The sequence below is a fragment of the Megascapheus bottae genome, chromosome 6 (assembly GCF_031878675.1).
Source record: "Megascapheus bottae isolate mThoBot1 chromosome 6, mThoBot2.hap1, whole genome shotgun sequence".
Lineage (NCBI taxonomy): Eukaryota > Metazoa > Chordata > Mammalia > Rodentia > Geomyidae > Megascapheus > Megascapheus bottae.
Genome location: NC_143514.1, coordinates 78,886,109 through 78,906,455, shown reverse-complemented (window position 1 = coordinate 78,906,455; position 20,347 = coordinate 78,886,109). Strand labels below are relative to the sequence as shown.

Genomic DNA, 20,347 nt, shown 5'->3' with positions numbered 1-20,347 from the left:
AATAATGAGATTTACTTATACTTTTTAAATCCATTCACACGCATTCATATCAAAATATAAAGACAGAATTAGGTAAAATGTTGGTTATAATGATGCTATAGTAGAAAACTGTCTGTGACCAGGTGCTACACCTATGGCCCTAGCTACTCAGGAGGCTGAGATCTAAGGATGGAGGTTCTAAGGCTACACAAACAGGAAAGTTTATGAGATTCTTATTTTAATTTACCACCAAAAGGGGTTGGGGGGTGGAGTTTTGGCCCAGGTAGTAGAATAAAAAAGCTAAGGGACAAGCTGGGAGCATGGCTTAGTACTTGCTTTAGCATGCATGAAGCCCTGGTTCGGTTCTTCAGTACCACACAGAAAAGGCCAGAGTAGGGTTGTGGTTCAAGTAGTAGAGCGCTAGCCTTGAGCAAAAGAAGTTCAGGAATATCGCCCTGGCCCTGAGTTCAAACCCCAGGACTGGCAAATAACAAAGAAAAAAGCTTGGCCAGAGGCAGTGACTCATGCCTGTAATCCTAGCTACTCAGGAGGTTGAGATCTGAGGATCGTGGTTCAAGGTCAGCCTGGGCACTACAAAGCCTGTGAGACTCTTATTTCCAATTAATTACCAGAAAACTGGAAGTGGTGCTATGATTCCAGGGGTAGGGCCTTAGCCTTGAGCTGAAGAGCTCAGGGACAATGCTCAGGCCCAGAGTTCAAGCCCCATGACCAAACAAAAAAGGGGGGGGGGGGTAAGGGACAGCACTCGGGCCTAGGATTCAAGCCCTAGTGAGGTATCTGAAGTGACATTTTTCACCTGAGAGCTCTTTCTTCCCATAAGCTTTACTTCTTCAGCCTGGCTGACATAATTTGAGGGGTTCCCCAGCTCAGCTTCCATTTGGGGTTCTAAAAACAATTTGGAGCAGCTGAGAAAGTAACAACAACAACCCCGATGGAAGCCAAGTTCCTTCATCTTTCAGTCTCACCTGGAGATGTGAGGACAAGACCTTAGCTGCCTTCTTGTCCACTGTTCCTGCTTCCTTGGCTATGTCTGCTGGGGGAGGGTCCCAGGCTCACAGCCTGGCTCACTCTGGTGACATTCATTCCCTCTGTGGTCACATTTAGTGTTCTGGCTGCAAATAGCATCTGTGAGTAACAGGTTTAGGTTTCCCACAGTGCAGAACATCATGAACCCAACGCCACACCGCCTGGCCCCTGCTGCTCCCTGAGTTACCTGGGTCTTGCTAGGACGTAGCCTTATTTGTGTGGCTCCACAATCCTGGGCGTTATGAGTGTTGGCCCCACAGCAAATCCTCTCAACTCTGCCTTCAAAATATATAAAGGACTGGCCTGTTGATCACTTCCTGCAGGACTTGCCCTGCTAGAGGCCACCTTGTCACCCCTGTGCCTGTGCGTGAACGTCTTAACTGCCCTGGCCCCATACTCAGCCATCCATGATTCTCAGCTGAGCTGCTAGGGAATCTTGTGCGGACACCCCAAGGGGTCCCAGTGTCTTCCAAGCACTAGCCACGGCCCTCGGCCATCCCTGCAGCCATTGGCCGGCCAGGCTCTGTCCTTGCCAGTTTCCCCATGACTTTTTGAGTTCATTTCCTGTTGCCCTGGAAGCCTCCTTGTTTATCTAGAAGGCCAAGGACATTCTCTACCCCCAGGTCCTTGTGCTGGATGTTGTGGTTGAGCTTTGTCACCTTTGCAGATAGGCCTTGCAGTAACCTGTTGTTTAAAGCCCAACCCTCCCCCACCGCCATCCCCCCTTCCAGCTTCATCCCCAGCTCTGTCCCCATCCATCCAGCAGTGGAGTTTAACTTCTTTACATGATCTTTTATCTCCCACCCCTTGGCCTGTCCCTGGAGATAGGACATGTGTTGTTTTGCTTACTGAAGGGACTTCAAGTCCTAAAACAGTGCATGTGGCCAAAGCAAAATTCAGTGCCCACAATAAGCCACTTTGGGCAAGTCTGTAGCTATTGCGCAAAGGACTTAACACTCCTGCCATGCAAATAAATATTCATCACTATCATATATAGTATTTCCAGTCCTGGGGCATGAACTCAGGATCTGGGTTCTGTCCTTGAGCCACAGCACCACTTCCAGTTTTTTTTCCTGAACAATTTATTGGATATTAGATTCTTATGAACTTTGCTGTCTCAGCTGGCCTTGAACCACGATCCTCAGATCTCAACTTCCTGAGTACCTGGGATTACAGATGTGAGCCACTGGTACCCAGCTAGTACGTGGTTTTCTGTGCCCCCCCCCCCCCGCCTCCTCTGTGGGTCATGGGGCTTGAACTCAGCCTGGGTACTGCCCCTAAGCTCTTCAGCTCAACACTACCTACCCTACCTTTGAGCCAAGCCCCACTTCACATTTTCTGGAGATTAATTGGAGATAAGAGTCTCAGGTCCTTTTGTGCCCGGGCTGGTTTTGAACCTTGATCCTCAGATCTCAATCTCCTGAGTAGCTAGGATTACAGGTGTGAGCCACCACACTGCACCGACCTTTCTTTGCTTTTCAAATATAAGATTTCTAATTGCTTTATTGGTGGCCAAGGTAAAAATGGGAATATATATTGCCTCATTCTCCTTTGCAGAATGCATGCCAGACCCTCAGGGGCAGTATGTGCTCTCCCTCTGGGCTGTTACAGAGAATAGTCCATAGTCTACACGGGACAGCATGGTCACAGAGTTTGACAGTTTTCGCCCCCACCCTGCTAGAAACTGACCTCCTCTGTTCCCTAGACCTCTGTATTAATCATTCCCGGGCAGCACCGAGGGCCTAGGCCTTCTCTATCCTGCAAGACCCAACTCTTTGTTCAGTTTACTTCCTAGAAGATACCATGTTTCTCTTTCCCTTAGCATTCAGTTGTAGTTGCCTGCCTGTCTGTTCCTTCAGGAAGTACTGACTTCAGAGGCCAGTGTTGGTTACCAGAAGTTTATTTTCAAAATGCAAATGATTCATTGGCTTCTCCTGTTTACCTATTGGAGAGATATTTTGCATGGAAGAATAGATAGCTTTTTTTTTTTTTTTTTTTTTTGGTCAGTCCTGGGGCTTGAACTCAGGGCCTGAGCACTGTCCTTGGGCTTCTCAAGGCTAGAACACTACCACTTGAGTCACAGTACCACTTCCGGCTTATTCTATCTATGTGGTACCGAGGAATTGAACCTCCGGGGTCTTTGTGCATGCTAGGCAAGCACTTACCACTAGGCCAAATTCCCAGCCAATAGATAGTTTTTATCCTTTAAATATAGTTTTATGCAAATAAAAACACAAAAAGTTAATTCAGACTTGATCACAACTATTAAACTAATAGTGTTTATTTTAGATAAATACCATTGGTTTTCTAAAAAAAAAAATCTTCCAGCTCAAAACTCCTGTTCTTTAAATTTCTGAGTTACTTTCTATTTACTTGTTACTTTGAAAAGTAACATTCTTCCCAGGGAGCTAGAAGGTATCTTTTAAAGACTGCTCTGTTGGGGCCGGGAGTTTGGCCTAGTGGTTAAAGTGCTTGCCTAGCATGCATGAAGACCCGGGTTCGATTCCTCGGTATCCCACATACATAGCAAAAAGCCAGAAGTGGTGCTGAGGCTCAAGTGGTAGAGCTCTAGCCTTGAGAAAGTCCAAGGACAGTGCTCAGGCCCTGAGCTCAAGCCCAGGACTGGCAAAAAAAAAAAAAAATAGATAAAGACTGCTCTGTTGAAATGAGACATTTGTCTCCATTAGTCTGTGGTATGCATATTGTGATATAAAACAGGAAGAAGACATACATGTTCCCAGCGTGGCTCTGGTTTTCTGTTTGTTTCCCTTCCAAAAGCTGATGTGACTGGAAAAATGAGGGATTCTGCCAAGCCTTCTTTCAAAGCCTAGTGTGTCATTTATAGTAAGAATTTGATTGTTCCAGAAGAGAGCTGTAAATATCCAGATAGGCTATGAGTTCGGATTATATAACAGATCTGACTCTTTGCCAGTTGTTAATATGTGTAACTATGGAGACGATCTTTCTTGAGTTCCAAAGTGGCCCCAGTCATCTGAAGATACCTCCCCTCTGCATTATAGATGAGGGCTCCCAGCTTCCAGGAGCCAGGCCTTCCTGCACTGTGGCTATCAGATGGCTCCTGGTGTGGCACACAGGGGGCCATAGTTCTAACTAACTAGAACTCTGTTCTAGAAGGTGCAAGGTGCTTCAAAGTGGTGCTTGAGTGGAGTTCTTGTTCAGCAAGCCCAGCCTTTTAAAAACAATCCTGCCTTGAGAAGGAAGGAAAAGAGAGTTTCAACTTGACACCATGAAATTCTCAGGCTTCTGTTGAGAGCCAGCTGGCTTACTTGGACCATGGGAGCATTCACTGAAACTCCATGACTTTCATTGTGAAGTCTCCCAAGAATTGTGTTTCCTCTAACCCCTGTTTTCCATTAATTTTATGGGTTTTAGTCATAATCTCATTGTTTTTTGTTTTATGTTTGGGGTATGTGTGCCTGTGTCTGTGTCTGTCTATGTGTGTCTGTGTGTGTTTCATCTGTCATGGGGCTTGAACTCTGGGCCTGGGTACTGTCTCTAAGCTCTTCAGCTCAAGACTAGTACTCTACCACTTTGAACCACAGCACCAATTTCAATTTGCTGGTGGTTAATTGGTAAGAAGAATCTCATGGACTTGTGTGCCCAGGCTGGCTTTGAACCATGATCCTCAGATCTTAGCTTCCTGAGTAGCAAGGATTATAGGTGTGAGCCACCAGCGCTTAGCTTCTCAGAATTTTTTTTTATTTTTGCCAGTCCTGAGGCTTCAAATCAGGGCTTGAATGCTGTCCTTGGGCTTTTTCAAGGCTAGAGCTCTACCACTTTAGCCACAGTACCACTTCTGGCTTTTTCTATGTATGTAGTACTAAGGAATCGAACCCAGGTCATCTTGCATGTTAAGTAAGGGGTCTATCACTAGGCCACACTCCCGGCCCTCTCAGTATTTTTATAAAGATGTAATTCACATACCGTGCAATCTCCCCATTTAATAGTACACAGTTCAGCCAAGTACTGTCACACATTCCTGTAGTCCCAGGTATACAGGGGGATCACCTGAGTCCAGGGGTCCAGAACCAGCATGTGCAACCAAGGAAAACATTCCCTCATGTAGTTGCCCCCACAACGCCCAGTACTAGGGCCTTTGAAGAGACCCTGTGTAAAAGATGAAATACACTTAAGTGTTTATGCTGTATTTGCAGAATTTTATGCATTACCACAACTTTTAAATGTGCTCATGCCCACTAAAAGAGACCCTTTTACCTACTTATTTATTTTTGTGTCAGCACTGGAGCTTAAACTTAGGGCCTTGTGCTTGGTCATTCAGCTTTCATTCAGAGCTGGTGTTCTGCCACTTGATTTACAGCTCCACTTGTAGCTCTTAGGTGGCTAATCTGTCTACTGGGCTGGTTTTGAGCCTTGATTCTTAGATCTCAGCCTCCTGAGTAGGTAGGATTACAGAACTGAGCCACAGGCTCCCTGCTGGCCCCTTTACAGTTTATAATCACTCCCCATCTCAAAATCATTTCCAGATGAAGGCAGCCAACCTCTTCTGAACAGTGTGTCTCTGGACATATCTGAAGTATGACCTTTTGGGTCTGCTTCTTTCATCTGACCTAATATTTTAAAAGCCCATTTATTCCGTAGCATTACTTCCTTCCTATTGATAAATGAAAGCACATAGTCTGTAGGTCAGATAATTTAAAATCTCATTTCTTTGACCAACTTCCTCCCCCGCCCCTCCCCCCAACTTCCTCCCCCGCCCCACCACAGGACAAATGTATTCAACATGTTCCCCAGCTGTCTGGGTGTGGCAAAGCCAAGCAAGAGCCATTGCTACTCTGGGCCATAAAAAGTGACTTCAGAGCTGGGTGCGCTAGCTCACGCCTGTCATCCTATTTACTCAGGAGGCTGAGATCTGAGGATCAAGGTTCAAAGCCAGCCCAGACACAAAAGGACCTGAGACTCTTATCTCCAATTAATCTCTAGAAAATGGAAAGTGGGGCTTGGCTCAAGGGTTTGGGTGGTAGCCTTGAGCTGAAGAGCTCAGGGACAGGGCCCAGGCCAAGTTCAAACCCCATAACCCCCCCACACACACAAAAAAGTGACTTCATGCCTGTCAGACATCAAGCCCCACAACTGACCCCAAAAAGAAAGAGAGATAGTTATCTCTAACATTTTAAAGTAATTTGATTTTGTAAATAGAACTGAACAAACTCACTACTAATTAAAATAATTACATTCAGTTATATGACCACTATTTTAATTCCATTTCCATTACCCTGTATCTGGCAGCTGCTAACCTGTCTATGTCTCCATGAATAAGTATTTGGTACTTTCTGGTAATATTGTATACAGAGTTGAGTTTAAGTCAGTCATAGGACTTGAACTCTGGGCACTGTCCCCTGAGCTCTTCAGCTCAAGGTTGCTCTACCACTTTGAACCACTTTTCTGGTGGCTAACTGGAGATGAGTCTCACTGATTTTCATGCTCAGGCTGGCTTTGAACCAATATCCTCAGATCCCATTCTCCTGAGTAGCTAAGATTATAGGCCTGAGCCACTGTGCCCAGCTTAAAATTTTTTTTTTAATTGCATTTTCAGATTGGTCATGGCTACTGTGGAGAAATACACAGTGTGTAGGAAGGTGGTACTAGGGTTTGAACTCTCACAGCCTCAGCTTTTTTGTATGCTTTTGTGCATGTTAGTACTAGAGCTTGAATTTGGAGCCTCCCACTTATCAGGCAGGTACTCTACCACCTGAACCACATGTATCTCCACCATACCCCCAGTCATGGGACTTGAACGCTGGGCCTGGGTGCTGTCCCTGAGCTTTTCAGCTCAAGGCTGCCACCCTACCCCTTGAGCCATAGCACCACTTCCGGTTTTCTAGTGATTAATTGGAGGTAAGGGTCCCATGGACTTTTTAGTGCCCAGGCTGACTTTGAACCGCCATCCTCAGATCTCAGCCTCCTGAGTAGCTACCTGGCTGCCATCCCCTTTTAGAACTGGTAATTTCGTTTTCAAGGCAGGGTCTCATGTCATGTCCAGGCCAGCCAGACTGTGATCCTCCTACTTGTACTTCTCCATGTCATATGCTGTGATAGAGTCAGCTAGGAATCTGGGGTCTCCTAAACAACTTATTCCTGCAAGGAGCCAGTATGAAGGCTGGTCTTTATCATTTGGCCTTAGGCTTAGTGTAAGGTGTATAACTATAAATATAATAAATACATGTATAGGCCAGAAGTTTGGCCTAGTGGTAGAGTGCTTGCCTAGCATGCATGAAGACTCGGGTTCGATTCCTCAGTACCACATACATAGAAAAAAAAAAGCCAGAAGTGGTGCTGAGGCTCATGTGGTAAAACTCTAACCTTGGGAAAGTCCAAAGATAGTGCTCAGGCCCTGAGCTCAAGCCCAGGACTGGCAAAAAAAAAAAAAACAAACATGCATAGATAATAAATGATGGTATATGATAAATAAAATATAAAGATTATAAATACACAAAACAAAATTTAACAATATAAATAAAGGTGTACAAGTGTAAATGTGTATCTTTTCTTATTATGCAGGTCAATCTTGGAGAAAGAAGGACCAAAGTCACTTTTTAGAGGCTTGGGTCCAAATTTGGTTGGAGTTGCACCGTCAAGGTAAGCCTTGGTCTGCTGAGCTAGCTCCCTGGGTGGCACATACCCTGGAGTCCTTTCTTGCCAAAGGGGGAGCTGCCTGCTCAGTGCCAACTGTTTTTTCTTGTTGGATTTGTCCAAACAGATTGGATGTGGTACAGGGGTGCCTGTGGGTAGTTTGTTGCTTTGGGGCTTTTTTCCCCCTCACTTGTGGGGCTTGAACTCGGCCTGGGTGCTGTCTGGAGCTGAACAGCTCAAGGCTAGCGCTCTACCACTTGAGCCACAGCACCACTTCCAGCTTTCCTGTGGTTAATTGGAGATAAGAGTCTCACAGACCCAGGTGGTTTTGAACTGTATTTCTCAGATCTCAGCCGCCTGAGCAGCTAGGATTAGAGGCGTGGGCCACTGGCACCCAGCTTGTGGGTGGTTTTTAATGTGGTTACTGAAGACTGAAAGTTAGATCTACGCTTGCTGTGGTTCCTGTTTTCTGCTGCCAGTGTGACTGCTGCATGGTCAGCACCTGGGTGTTCCTGAGGGCTAGCAGCCCAGGCCACACCCAAGTCCACACTGTAGCGAGATCCCAGGTGACAGGGGCTCCCCAACATTGTGGTGTGAGGAATCGCATGGATTATTCTAGACCCTGTGGCATCGCTAAATCACTGCTGAGGAGACAAGGACTGTGTGGCAGGACCAGGTTTTCACATGTGAGGTTACACTTCTGGTTCCCAGCCGGCTTCTACATTTGTAAATATTGCAGATGGAGATTTTATAGTGCCATAATGGTTTCTTCATTGTGTTCTCTCTTTGTTCTAACAGGGCTGTGTACTTTGCATGTTACTCCAAAGCCAAAGAGCAATTTAATGACATTTTCGTGCCTAATAGCAATACTGTGCATATTTTCTCAGCTGGCTCTGCAGGTATGTGACCCTAGGGAGTGAGAAGGTTCTCAGCATGCATGTCATCCCCACCCCTGAATTAGAGATAGCTCATTGCTTCTCTTGCACCTCTCATTTTCCAAAAGCTTCATGAGAATCCATACGTCATGGATGTTTGGAGCAACTGACCCCGCCCCCCCCGCCCCCAGGCTTCTCAGTCCCCCTCCACATGTGCCGATCCCTTGCATGTTACTGGTTCATGTCATTTCTTTTGAAGGAATATTAATGCGATTTTCATATCCTCTTGCTTTCCCTGTTGAGCTGCTTTCTAAAGTCAGCTGCTTTCTCTGTGACTCTTTCAGGTGTCGGGTACAGCTGTCCTTAAAGACTGGATTCCACAGGAAGATTCTAGACTAGGGCCTGGGGGCGGGGTGCTTTGAATTAGGTGCACAGGCCAGAAATCATTGTGTTCACTGCAGAGGTGTGGAAGGGCCCCCTCCCTCAAGTACTGGCAGAAAGCCTGGTGGCAGATTGCAAAGTAAAGGCTCTGTCTTCTCATACATACTACACCCCTTTAACTCAAAAGTTATTTCAATAATTTTCTAAAAATGTCCAGCTTGCTGGGTGTCGGTGGCTCATACCTGTAATTCTAGCTAGATCTGAGGATCTCACTTCAAAACCAGCCCACCCAGAAAAGTCCCATGAGACTTTGATCTCCAGTTAACTGCCAAAAAGCCAGAAGTGGAGCTATGGTTTAAGTGGTAGAGTGCTACCCTTGAGTGAAAGATACTGAAGCACAGCACCTAGGCCAGGAATCACAGACATACACAGTCCATTTTCCAGCCTATGACTTGTTCGTACCAGCTTCCTTTGTTATTACTAGCAAATCTTCTGAACATTTTTAGGTTATGTTTCCAGACTATGAACGAAGAATAACACTAAGCAAAGCTGTGCCACACAGGAAAGGTGTTTGTACCTAACTTGGGGCTCTGTGGCATGCAGATAACATTTCATAGGTTGATGTCCACTTAATAGGCCAATAGTGAGTTAGCCAATGTGGAGATGTTATTTATCAATTGTACAAAATTAGCTTAGAAGAACCCTGGGTACATAATAAACAAAACAGACCTTGCAGGAGCTTCTTAAACAACTATCCTTGAGTATGAATTTAATCTGCTTACTGCCTTCAGCAACCCTATTAGAGTCGTTGGCTAATACCATGGTGTTACCTTTTTTGGCTTATCAGGGATGATTAGCAATGCTAAGATATAGAAGACTTACCAAAAATGACTCCTGAAAGCATATCTGGTTTTTATTTTTTATTTATTTATTTTTTTGCCAGTCCTGGGCTTGAGCTCAGGGCTTGAGCACTGTCCTTGGACTTTCTCAAGGCTAGAGCTCTACCATTTGAGCCACAGCACCACTTCCGGCTTTTTTCTATGTATGTGGTACCAAGGAATCGAACCCGGGTCTTCGTGCATGCTAGGCAGGCACTTTAACCACTAGGCCAAACTCCCGGCCCCAGATCTGGCTTTTAAAAGCCCAGTTTTCTGAAATAATTTGTCAGGTTTTAAAATTTCTAAGTTTGAACTCAGGTAAATGGAGATTTAATTTTTTATTCCATGTGAGATATAGAGTAACCTTTGGATTAAATCAGAAAGTTCCAATAATTTCTCTTTTTTTAATGTTTTTTTCTTTATTTTTATTGCAATTAATAGAAGGGTTGCATTATAATCTCCAGATAGAAGGTACATTACTTCACAAACATTGCTACCCCTTCTCATGTTTTGTCCCCATTCCCCTCCTTCCACCCTCTCCCCTCATCTTGTTTTCCCCCCTTCCCTATCCTATTTCAAGTAAACCAATAAACATATATACAATATATCAGATAGCAAGGTAAGGTACTGTAACAATATCAGATAACCAAGGGACAACAAAAGAGATGAGAAATAACAGCACATTAAGAACAACATTCACTTATACGGTTCTTGTTTCCATATCCTGGAGGTCCTTTCATTTAGCCTCATCCTATATGGCCTTATGTATCTAGGTTTTATACTGTTGTAATCTTCTGCTAGGAGAGTTCTAGATGTGTACTAATTATTACAAATGAGGGAAACCATTGAGCCTATGTTCCTTTGGGTCTGGCTTGCTTCACTTAATATGCTTTTTTTCAAATCTTTCCATTTCCTTACAAATGGGGTGATGCTGTTTTTTCTGATGGCAACATAGAATTCCACTGTGTATAAATACCACATCTTGTTGATCCACTCATCAACTGAGGGGCATCTGGGTTGGTTCCATATCTTCGCTATGGTAAATAGTGCTACAATGAACATCATTGTGCTAATGGATTTAGTATATCTTTTGTTTCTGGACGATTGGGTAAATGCCAAGTAGCAGAATTGTTGGGTCATAGGGGAGCTCTATGTTTAGTCTTTTTGAGGAACCGTCATACTGCTTTCCATAGAGGTTGGACGAGTTTACACTCCCACCAACAGTGTAGTAGTGATCCCTCCTGGCCACATCCCCTCCAGCATCTGTTATTAGATTTATTTCTCTTTTGGGGGGGGCGGGGACATCATAAGGCTTGAATTCCCCTGCCCTGCCCTACTGCCCTGCTGCCCTGCTGCCCTGTGCTGTCTTATGCTCTTTAGCATAAGGCTACCGCCCTGGGCATTGTCCCTGAGCACTTCAGTTCAAGGCTACGCTCTACCCTTGAGCCAAGCCTCGCTTCCCATTTTCTAGGGGTTAATTGGAGATAAGAACCTCAGGTTCTTTTGTGCCCGGGCTGGCTTTGAACCTTGATCATCAGATCTCAGTCTCCTGAGTAGCTAGGATTATGGGCCTGAGCTACCCGTGCTTAGATTTATTTCTTGATCTGAAATTTCTCAATTGGATTTTTAGGGTGTTTATACCCCAGGAATCCTATGAACAGGAACCCCAACAGCACCACCTAGTGTCTGGAAAGACCAACAGGCTGTAGGAAATTGAGATTTCCTTGAGCAGCAGTGACAACAAGCATTCCATTCTCAGAGGCTGTAGCTTCTGCAGGATGGAAACGTGACCCTTTCCTGCTGTCCGGCCTGTTAAGCCACTGACACCCAGATTTCCCAGTGTATTGCATGGGTGGATAGTTTTCATAACCAGTATTCAATGATACTATTTTCTGTGTTTTCATTCCAGCTTTTGTCACAAATTCCTTAATGAATCCTATATGGATGGTTAAAACCAGGATGCAGCTAGAACAGAAGTAAGTAATTATTCCTTCCTTAGTAGAACAGCTCTTGGGAATTCATCTTCTCTCCCTCCCCCCCTCCCCTCCAGTTATCGCTATGGAGTTAGAGGTGGTAGGATTGATTCCTTGGCTATCTATCTCCTGGTTTTTTTTCTCACTTTACCTGTGTGTTGACATCCCTGTGTTCTGAGACTTATTTATACTGTAAGCGTTGTTGGGAAGGGAGAGCTACAAAGATGATCCGCTTAGGCTAGGAGAGGTTGCCTCTGCAGTCCTGATTTCCTTCTGTGTCCCTGAAAGGGACTGGATCCACCACCGTAGAGTGCTGTGGACTCCCAGGCCTGGCTTCCGAGGACAGAGCAAAAGGAGCCTTCAGGCCTCAGCACATATGCTGGCCATGACCCTCAGATACACTAAGCTTCTGCCCTGAAACTAGCCAGGAGGTGATTATTTTTTTATGGGCTATAGATTCCTTTGGTATGCTGGTGAAGACCTGTAGGCTTTTTCCTGGGATAAAAATATGGGCTTGGCTTTTGCTTATGTGTTAATACTGGGGCTTAAACTCAGAGCCTGAGCACTGTCCCTTAGATTTTTGCTCAAGGTTGGAATTTTACTTGAGTCATACCTCCTTTTTGGGGTTTTATTTTTAGTCATTAATTGGAAATAAAAATCTACTGACAGCCAGGCACAGTGGCTCATGCCTGTAGTCCTAGCTACTCAGGAGGCTGAGATCTGAAGATCGCAGTTCAAAGCCAGCCCAGGCACTAAAGTCCGTGAGACTCTTATCTCCAATTAATCACCAGAAAACCAGAAGTAGCGCTGTGGCTCAAGGGGTAGAGTAGTAGCCTTGAGCTGAAGAGCCCAAGGACAATGCCCAGGTCCAGAGTTCAAGCCCACCACCCACCAAAAAAAAAAGTCTACTGACTTTCCTGCTTCTGGTGGCTTTGAACCATGATCCTCAAATCTCAGCCTCCTAAGAAACTGAGATTACAGGTATGAGCTTTATTTGTTTGTTTTGCTGGTCCTGGGGCTTGGACTCTGGACCAGGGCACTGTCCTTGAGCTTCTTTTGCTCAAGGCTAGTGCTCTACCACTGGGCACCAATTCCAGATTTATTATTAATATTTTTGTTATTATTATATAGTTGTGGATTATGTTATTATATAGAGTGGGATTATAGGCTTGAGCCACCATGCTTAGCCTTTATTTATTTATTTATTTATTTATTTATTTATTTATTTTTGTGGGTCACTGGGGTTGGGTGCTGTCCCTGAGCTCTTTAGCTCTAAGCTACCACCCTACCCTTGAGCCAAGCCCCACTTTCAGTTTTCCAGAGGTTAATTAAAGATAAGAATCTCAGGTCCTTTTGTGCCTTGGCTGACTTTGAACCTTGATCGTCAGATCTCAGCCTCCTGAGTAGCTAGGATTACAGGCGTGAGCCACCACACCCAGCTATTAATCTTTTTTTTTTTCTTTTTTTTTTTCTTTTTTTTTTTTTTCCGAGGTACCGAGGAATAAAAACTCAGGGCTTGAGGAATAAAAACCCAAGGCTTCAGGCATATGAAGCAAGTACTCTACCACTAAACCACATTCCCAACCCAGGTTGTTTTTTTGTCTGTTCGTTTTTTAAGACAAAAACTTGCTGCTCTCTTCCCCTGGTCTCCCAAGTATTAGACTTACAGGCATACACCACCATACCCAGCTAGAATAAAGGTTTTTTTTGTTGTTGTTTGTTTTTGAGAGAGAGAGAGAGAAAGAGAGAGAGAGTGTGTGTATATCATGAGGCTTGAACTCTGAGCCTGGGCAGTATGTGTGTGTGTGTGTGTGTGTATCTGTGTATCTGTATCATGAGGCTTGAACTCTGGGCCTGGGCACTGTCCCTGAATTCTTCAACTCAAGGCTACCAACCTACCCCTGGCCAGGGCGTTGTCCCCGAGCTCTTCAGCTTTAGGCTACTGCCCTAACCCTGGAGCCACAGCCCCACTTCCTGTTTTCTGGTAGTTAATTGGAAATAAAGAGTCTGAGGTCTTTATTGCAGGAGCTGGCTTTGAACTGCAATCTTCAGATCTCGGCCTCCTGAGTGGCTAGGATTACAGGCATGAGCCACCCCGCTGGCTTGTGTGTGGTTTTTGTTGTTGTTGTTTTTTTTTTAAAGAAATGGGAACCAATTATAAAATATAGTTACCAATGTTAAAACTACTTGGAGGGCCAAGAGTTTGGCCTACTGATAAAGTGCTTGCCTAGCACACACAAAGACCCAGGTTCAATTCCTGGATACCACATACATAGAAAAAGCTGGAATGGCACTGTGGCTCAAGTTGTAGAACTCTAGCCTTGAGAAAGCCCAAGGACAGTGCTCAGGCCCTGAGTTGAAGCCCCAGGATTGGCAGAACAACAACAACAACAAAAAAGAAAAACTATCTGAATCTGGGCGCCTGTGGCTCTGGCCTGTAATCCTAGTTGCTCAAGAGGCTGAGATCTGAGGATCGTGGTTCCAAGCCAGCTGGAGCCAGAAAGTCCATGAGACTCCTATCTCCAATTAGTCACCAAAAAAAGTGTGGCTCTGTGGTGCAAGTGACAGAGCAAAAGTCTTGAGCAAAAGGAATCCGTAGGTAGCACCCAAACCCAGAGTTCAATCCCCAGGACTGGCAAGGAAAAACAAAACAAAACAAGCAAATAAAAAAACCTACTACTACTACCTAGAATACAGTAGCAGTGCTTCTTTAATATGTGAAATAACAAGATCTAGTGGCTGTCTCAGGAGCTCTCTACCTTCAAAGACCTGATGATGTAAATAATGCTTTTGGTTTACACCAAATGGGCTAGGGCATATTTCTAGTTGTGTAAAAGCACAGGTTCTTATTGATAGTACTTCTGATTCTGTTATCTGTCTTCACAGTTGAGGAAATGTCAAGTTCCATTAGAAATTAGGACTGAAGATAGCAATTTCCTTCCAATCAAAAGCAAACAACTGCCTGGAATCTTAGGAGCCTATGAAATAGATACCTAGAAATGTTGTCCTGGAAACTTGTAGCTAGTCTCAGCAGGCTTTAGCTGCCTCTAGGGAAAGGAAGGGAGAGAGAGCAAAAGGTAGTCCTGAGCTCATGGCTGTCATCCTAGCTACTCATAGCCAGCCTGAGCAGGAAAGGACGGGAAACTGTCTCCAGTTGATGAACAAAAAGCCAGAGGGGAAGGGATGCTCGTGGAAGGATTGAGAGAAACATGCTTGTGTTTGTTGCACTCTAGTGACTCCAACAGCCTTGATGGCTCGGGGACCCCAGGTTCCCCCAGTCCGTTCTGCCTCCTGAAGTGGGACAGGCCTGACCCTTGAAACAGATCCCCTGTCCAGCATCTTTCCATGAGTATCAGGGACTCCCTTTCAGTGAACACCTTCAGACTGAGTAGGGGCTCCGAATGTGCTGCCCTGAGTTGAGAATCTTCCTTCCACTTCGTGGTTGTGTTGTGCCATCGTCTACTGGTCCTTCAGCTTCTGCCAGCTGCTTTTCCTTCCTGGCAACCCCTCTGCTGTGCTTTCCAGTGCCAAGTGTTCACATAGTGCCCTTAGTGTCACTTTTAGCAGCAGATAAATTCACCCAGTCAGCTGAGAGCTTTGTTATGCATTCTTTGTTGTTGTTGTTCTTGTGCAGGTCCTAGGACTTGAACTCAAGGCCTGGGTGCTATCCCTGAGTTGCTTTTGCTCAAGGCTTGTACTCTACCATTTGAGCCACAGCCACTTCCACCTTTGTTTTTGTGATTGATTAGAGATAAGAGTCTCACTGACTTTCTTGCCTGGGCTGGCTTCAACCTGCAGTCCTCAGATCTCAGCCTCCTGAGTAGCTAGGATTGCAGGTATGAGTCTCCAGCACCCAGCAGTAAGCATTCTTTTATTCTCCTCAGCAACATGCTCAGGACATTTCAAAACCTTGTCTGAATGAGCTTCATTAACACTGCTCCTTCCACACTGAACACTTCCTGCTGCAGGGGTTCCTGGAGAAACAGCACAGTGACACAGAACACAGTTTCTGCTTTCCAGTTTATGGTATAATAGTGAACAAAGGTTGGGCGCCAGTGAATCATACCCATAATCCTGTCTACTCAGGAGACTGAGATCTGAGGATTATAGTTTGAATCCAGCCTGGGAAGGAACATCTGTGAGACTTTTATCCCCGGTTAACTACCAGAAAGCCAGAAGTGGCTCTGTGGCTCAAAGTAATAGAGTGCCAGCCTTGAGCTGAAGAGCTCAGGGACAGTGCCCAGGCCCAGAGTTCAAGCCCCATCACACACATACACACACGCATGGTTAATCAAAGGATAGAATTGTAGCAGTGAAAAGCTCATGGTTATTTTTATTTTGCAATTTGAGAATTGGCAACCTTTTATTCCATCAAGTAGAGTAAATGTGCCAGTGACTCAACCAGAAGAGACAGGAAAGGACAGGGTATACAAGATACAGCAAACAGTAGACGGGTCCCAAGTCACTTTCTTGTGAGGGGACATGGCAACAGGAAAGTAGTAAAATATCTGGTCACCTTCAGCTTATTCCAGGGTACCTTTTGTGAAAGGAACCAAGCTTAGTTATACTAGGTTAAAAACACCCCATTTATGCATGAGGCTCTGGGTTCAGTCCCAGTGCATACACAGGTTCTACCATATGAAGATTAGAACAGTAAGAGAATGTCAACAAGTCAGAGTTTCCTAAAAAAATTCTGGGGTCGTGATTATTATTTAACTTGCTTTCTACTTGGAGCATCTTTTCCTACCATTCTGCTCTCATAACTTGAAGCTAGCATGTCTATCCGTTCCAGGTTTTACATACAGTACTTGGCTAGCTTTGAGTGTATTTCTAGAATCGCATCAAAGACGTCCCCATGCTTTTCTGGCTGCTAATGCAGTTTCAGACCAGCCTCTGGGCCACCTCATGTCTCAGCTAACTGAGCTGGCCTCGGGTGGGTCAGGGGTCAGCTGGCCACAGAACAGAAAGGACAGGTTTGTCCTGGGTCATCACCACTGTGCTGCGTGGTGGCGTTGTGTCACTCAACAGCCTGTCATTGGTTTCATTGCAGAGTGAGGGGCTGCAAGCAGATGAACACACTCCAGTGTGCTCAGCACGTCTACCAGACAGAGGGCATCCGTGGCTTCTACAGAGGGTTAACGGCCTCCTATGCTGGAATCTCAGAAACAATCATCTGTTTTGCTATTTATGAAAGCTTAAAGAAGTGTCTGAACGAAGTTCCATTAGCCTCTTCCACGAACGGAACGAAGAAAAATTCCACAAGTTTCTTTGGACTCATGGCAGCTGCTGCAGTTTCTAAAGGCTGTGCCTCCTGCATTGCTTATCCGCACGGTACGCTCGCCATTGCTAACCAGAATATTGCAGCATACTCTGAAATACATGTGGAGTATTCTCTATCCAAATGGTCACAGCTAGAGTGTCTCAGAATTTAGAGGCTCTTGGTTGGGCATACATGCATAGACTTTGGGGTTGCCTGGCTCAGCCAGCGAGTGTCTGTGCTGGTAGTTGTAGGTTTCAGATTTTTGGATTGGGGGTGCTCCCCCTGCACCCTTGAACCATCGGTGACACTGGCCTCCATTATGCTAAGTTCTACCATTGTGCTCTACCAGCTAAGTACTGTTCCTCTGAACCCCTGAAACCACAGCATAAGTTTCTTTTGCCAGGCAAAAACAGGCTTTGTGTTTCCAGAGGCCTCCTGCCCTGTCCTCAGGAACACACATGTGGTCACCTCCTATGTGGCGGGGACCCAGTCCCCGTGCCTGCTCAGCTCCTGTTCTGGAAAGCTTAAAGTGAGTGTTTCTCTCCCTGCAGAGGTGATCAGGACGCGGCTCCGGGAGGAGGGCACCAAGTACAAGTCCTTCGTGCAGACGGCGCGCCTGGTGCTCCGGGAGGAGGGCTACCTGGCCTTCTACCGCGGGCTCTTTGCCCAGCTCATCCGGCAGATCCCCAATACGGCCATCGTGTTGTCCACCTATGAGTTCATCGTGTACCTGCTGGGAGACCACGCTCCGTAGCGGGCCGGCTGGTGTGCGCTAGGAGAATAAAACGGAAAAACTCGAGACATTTTTTTTTCATTGATGTTTTTAGAGTGTTCGAAACGGAAACAGCAAAGGCCATAGAATATGTGGCTCGTGTTGCCTGTTGGACATTTCCTTTTGGATTCATGCTTTCTGGAAGGTTTAAATTCATTAACGTTCATAGTTAATTATAACTTTTTTTTTAACTTAAGAGAATTGAGGATTAAGCAGCACCTAAATTAAATCATGCTATTTAATTTAAGTATACATTTGCTTGTGTTCTTTTATATTCACTGTAATAAAGACTGTAGCTAAGGGCCCATAAGTGGCAATGAAATGTGCCCAGAAATGCAAAGGAAGGGTAAAGTCAAACTATCTGTCCTTTCCCAAACTGACTTTTACAACTACAGAAGTGGGAAGTGTCACATTTTGGTGGCACTGTGGGCAAAAATCCTTGCCATTTTCCCTTCTCTATATTTTCTGTTCATGCCAAGTGCAGAAATGAAAGGGGGAGGAAAAGATGTAACTTTTTTTTTTTTTTTTTTTTTTTTTTTTTTTTTGCCAGTCCTGGGGCTTGAACTCCACCTAAGCCTTATCCTTGTGCATTTTCATCAAGGCTAGCACTCTACCACTTGAGCCACAGCACCACTTCTGGCTTTTCTATGTATGTAGTACTGAGGAATTGAACCTGGGTCTTCGTGCATGCTGGGCAAGCACTCTACCACTAGGCCAAACTCCCGACCTCAAAAGTATTACTTTTTGACACTAATTTTTCATTTTCCAGAGACTGGTTTTTGCATTCTGCCCAGGCTGGCTTCAAACTCTGAATTCTGCTTCAGCTTCCCAAGTGCTGGGGTTACAGCTGTGTGCCACATGTTCAGCTAATACTAAATATTTGAAGCTGTGAAGTTATACTTTATGGACCGAAGGCAGAGAACTTTAAAGATGTTCTCCTGGACCTGACTCCAGAAGTGAAGCCTTGTTAAGCCCAGGCGAGGTCTCAGGATGTGGCACAGCCTTCAGACCAGCTGTGATAAGCAGTGGCACTTCCTCTGTGCTCTCCATCCTGGCTCTTGGAAAAACGAAATGCCACCCAACAGTGGTGCCATTCTGGGGATGTCACTTGTATTCTGACAGCTGGTGCTTAAGTTCATGCTTAAGTCACAGCTACTGAGGAGGCATAGTAGGAAGCTGACCAGGACAAAACATAGGAATTCCAACCTGAACAATTAACTTTAAAAGGCAAAGAAGAACTAGGAGCATGGCTCAGGTGACAGGATGCCTGGAAAAATAAACTGCAAAAATAAACAATCAATCTTAGTTTTTTAAAATTTATCAGAATTTTACTCTGTGTATGTGGGGGGGGGGTGCGTGTGTCAGTAATGGGGCCTGAACTTAGCATTGCTCCCATTTGGTTTTGTTTTCTCAAGGCTGGTACTCTACCATTTGAGCTACACCTCCACTTCTGGCTTTTGGCTGATTAATTGGCTTTGAGCCTAAGTAGCTAGGATTACAGACATGAGCCACCTATACCTAGCTTACTCCCTCATTTTTTAAAGGAAATTAAAGAGATTATACTAAGATGGAAGGCAAGTAAAACCAAAATAGCTTGTCTAGTCTTTTGCTGGAATTAGAGTATGTTTTGCACAAAGGAAATTTTTCAGTCTGTAGAAATGGAGCTACTTGGGGCCAGGAGTTTGGCCTAGTGGTTAAAGTGCTTGCCTAGCATGCATGAAGACCCGGGTTCGATTCCTCGGTATCCCACATACATAGCAAAAAGCCAGAAGTGGTGCTGAGGCTCAAGTGGTAGAGCTCTAGCCTTGAGAAAGTCCAAGGACAGGGCTCAGGCCCTGAGCTCAAGCCCAGGACTGGCAAAAAAAAAAAAAAAGAAATGGAGCTACTTGATTCTATGAGTGGAAGTGTTGTATTTCGGATGCAGTTGCAAATATTTTGGTAAGGATGAAAAGAGGGTGTCTTCAAATTGGCTTTAAATTGTGTTTGACTAGCCAGGCTCAGTGGCTCACGCCTGTAATCCTAGCTAACTCAGGAGGCTGAGATCTGAGGATCAAGGTTCAAAGCTAGCTGACCACAAAAGGACCTAAGACTCTCATCTCCACTTAACCACTAGAAAATGAGAAGTGGGCCTTGGCTCAAGGGTAGGGTGGTAGCCTTGAGCTGAAGAGCTCAGGGACAGAGCTCAGGCCGAGTTCAAGCCCTAAGACCCACAAAAAAAAAAAAATGCATTTGATCTTGTGCTCCTTTAAAGTCATAAGGAGGTCAAGTATTCTTGAGATCTCCAATATAATTTGTTGTAACCACTATTCAAGAAGTCAAACTGAGCCAGGCACAGTGGCTCACACCTGTAGTCCTAGTTTCTCAGGAAGCTGAGATCTGAGGATCTCAGTTCAAAGCCAGCCCAAGCACTAAAGGACCGTGAGACCATGAGACTCATTTCTAATTAACCACTAGAAAACGATAAGTGGCGCTGTGGCTCAAGGAGTAGGGTGGTAACCTTGAGCTGAAGAGTTCAGGGACAGTGCCCAGGTCCAGAGTTCAAGCCCCAAGACCCACCCAAAAAAAAAAAA

The 20,347-nt window shown here is 45.1% G+C and overlaps 1 protein-coding gene across 2 annotated transcripts in view; it reads left to right on the top strand.

Moving 5' to 3' along the window:
• The window catches only part of Slc25a33 (solute carrier family 25 member 33), a 34,065-nt gene extending 16,036 nt beyond the window's left edge, over nt 1-18,029 (top strand). For both annotated transcript variants that reach the window (XM_090335885.1, XM_090335886.1), the window contains exons 3-7: nt 7,567-7,644; nt 8,437-8,537; nt 11,682-11,748; nt 16,796-17,076; nt 17,557-18,029. In XM_090335885.1, the coding sequence (XP_090192011.1) occupies nt 7,567-7,644; nt 8,437-8,537; nt 11,682-11,748; nt 16,796-17,076; nt 17,557-17,759 (730 nt within the window). In that variant the 3' untranslated portion in view covers nt 17,760-18,029. The remainder of the gene's footprint in view (nt 1-7,566; nt 7,645-8,436; nt 8,538-11,681; nt 11,749-16,795; nt 17,077-17,556) is intronic.
• The last annotated feature ends 2,318 nt before the right edge of the window (nt 18,030-20,347 follow it).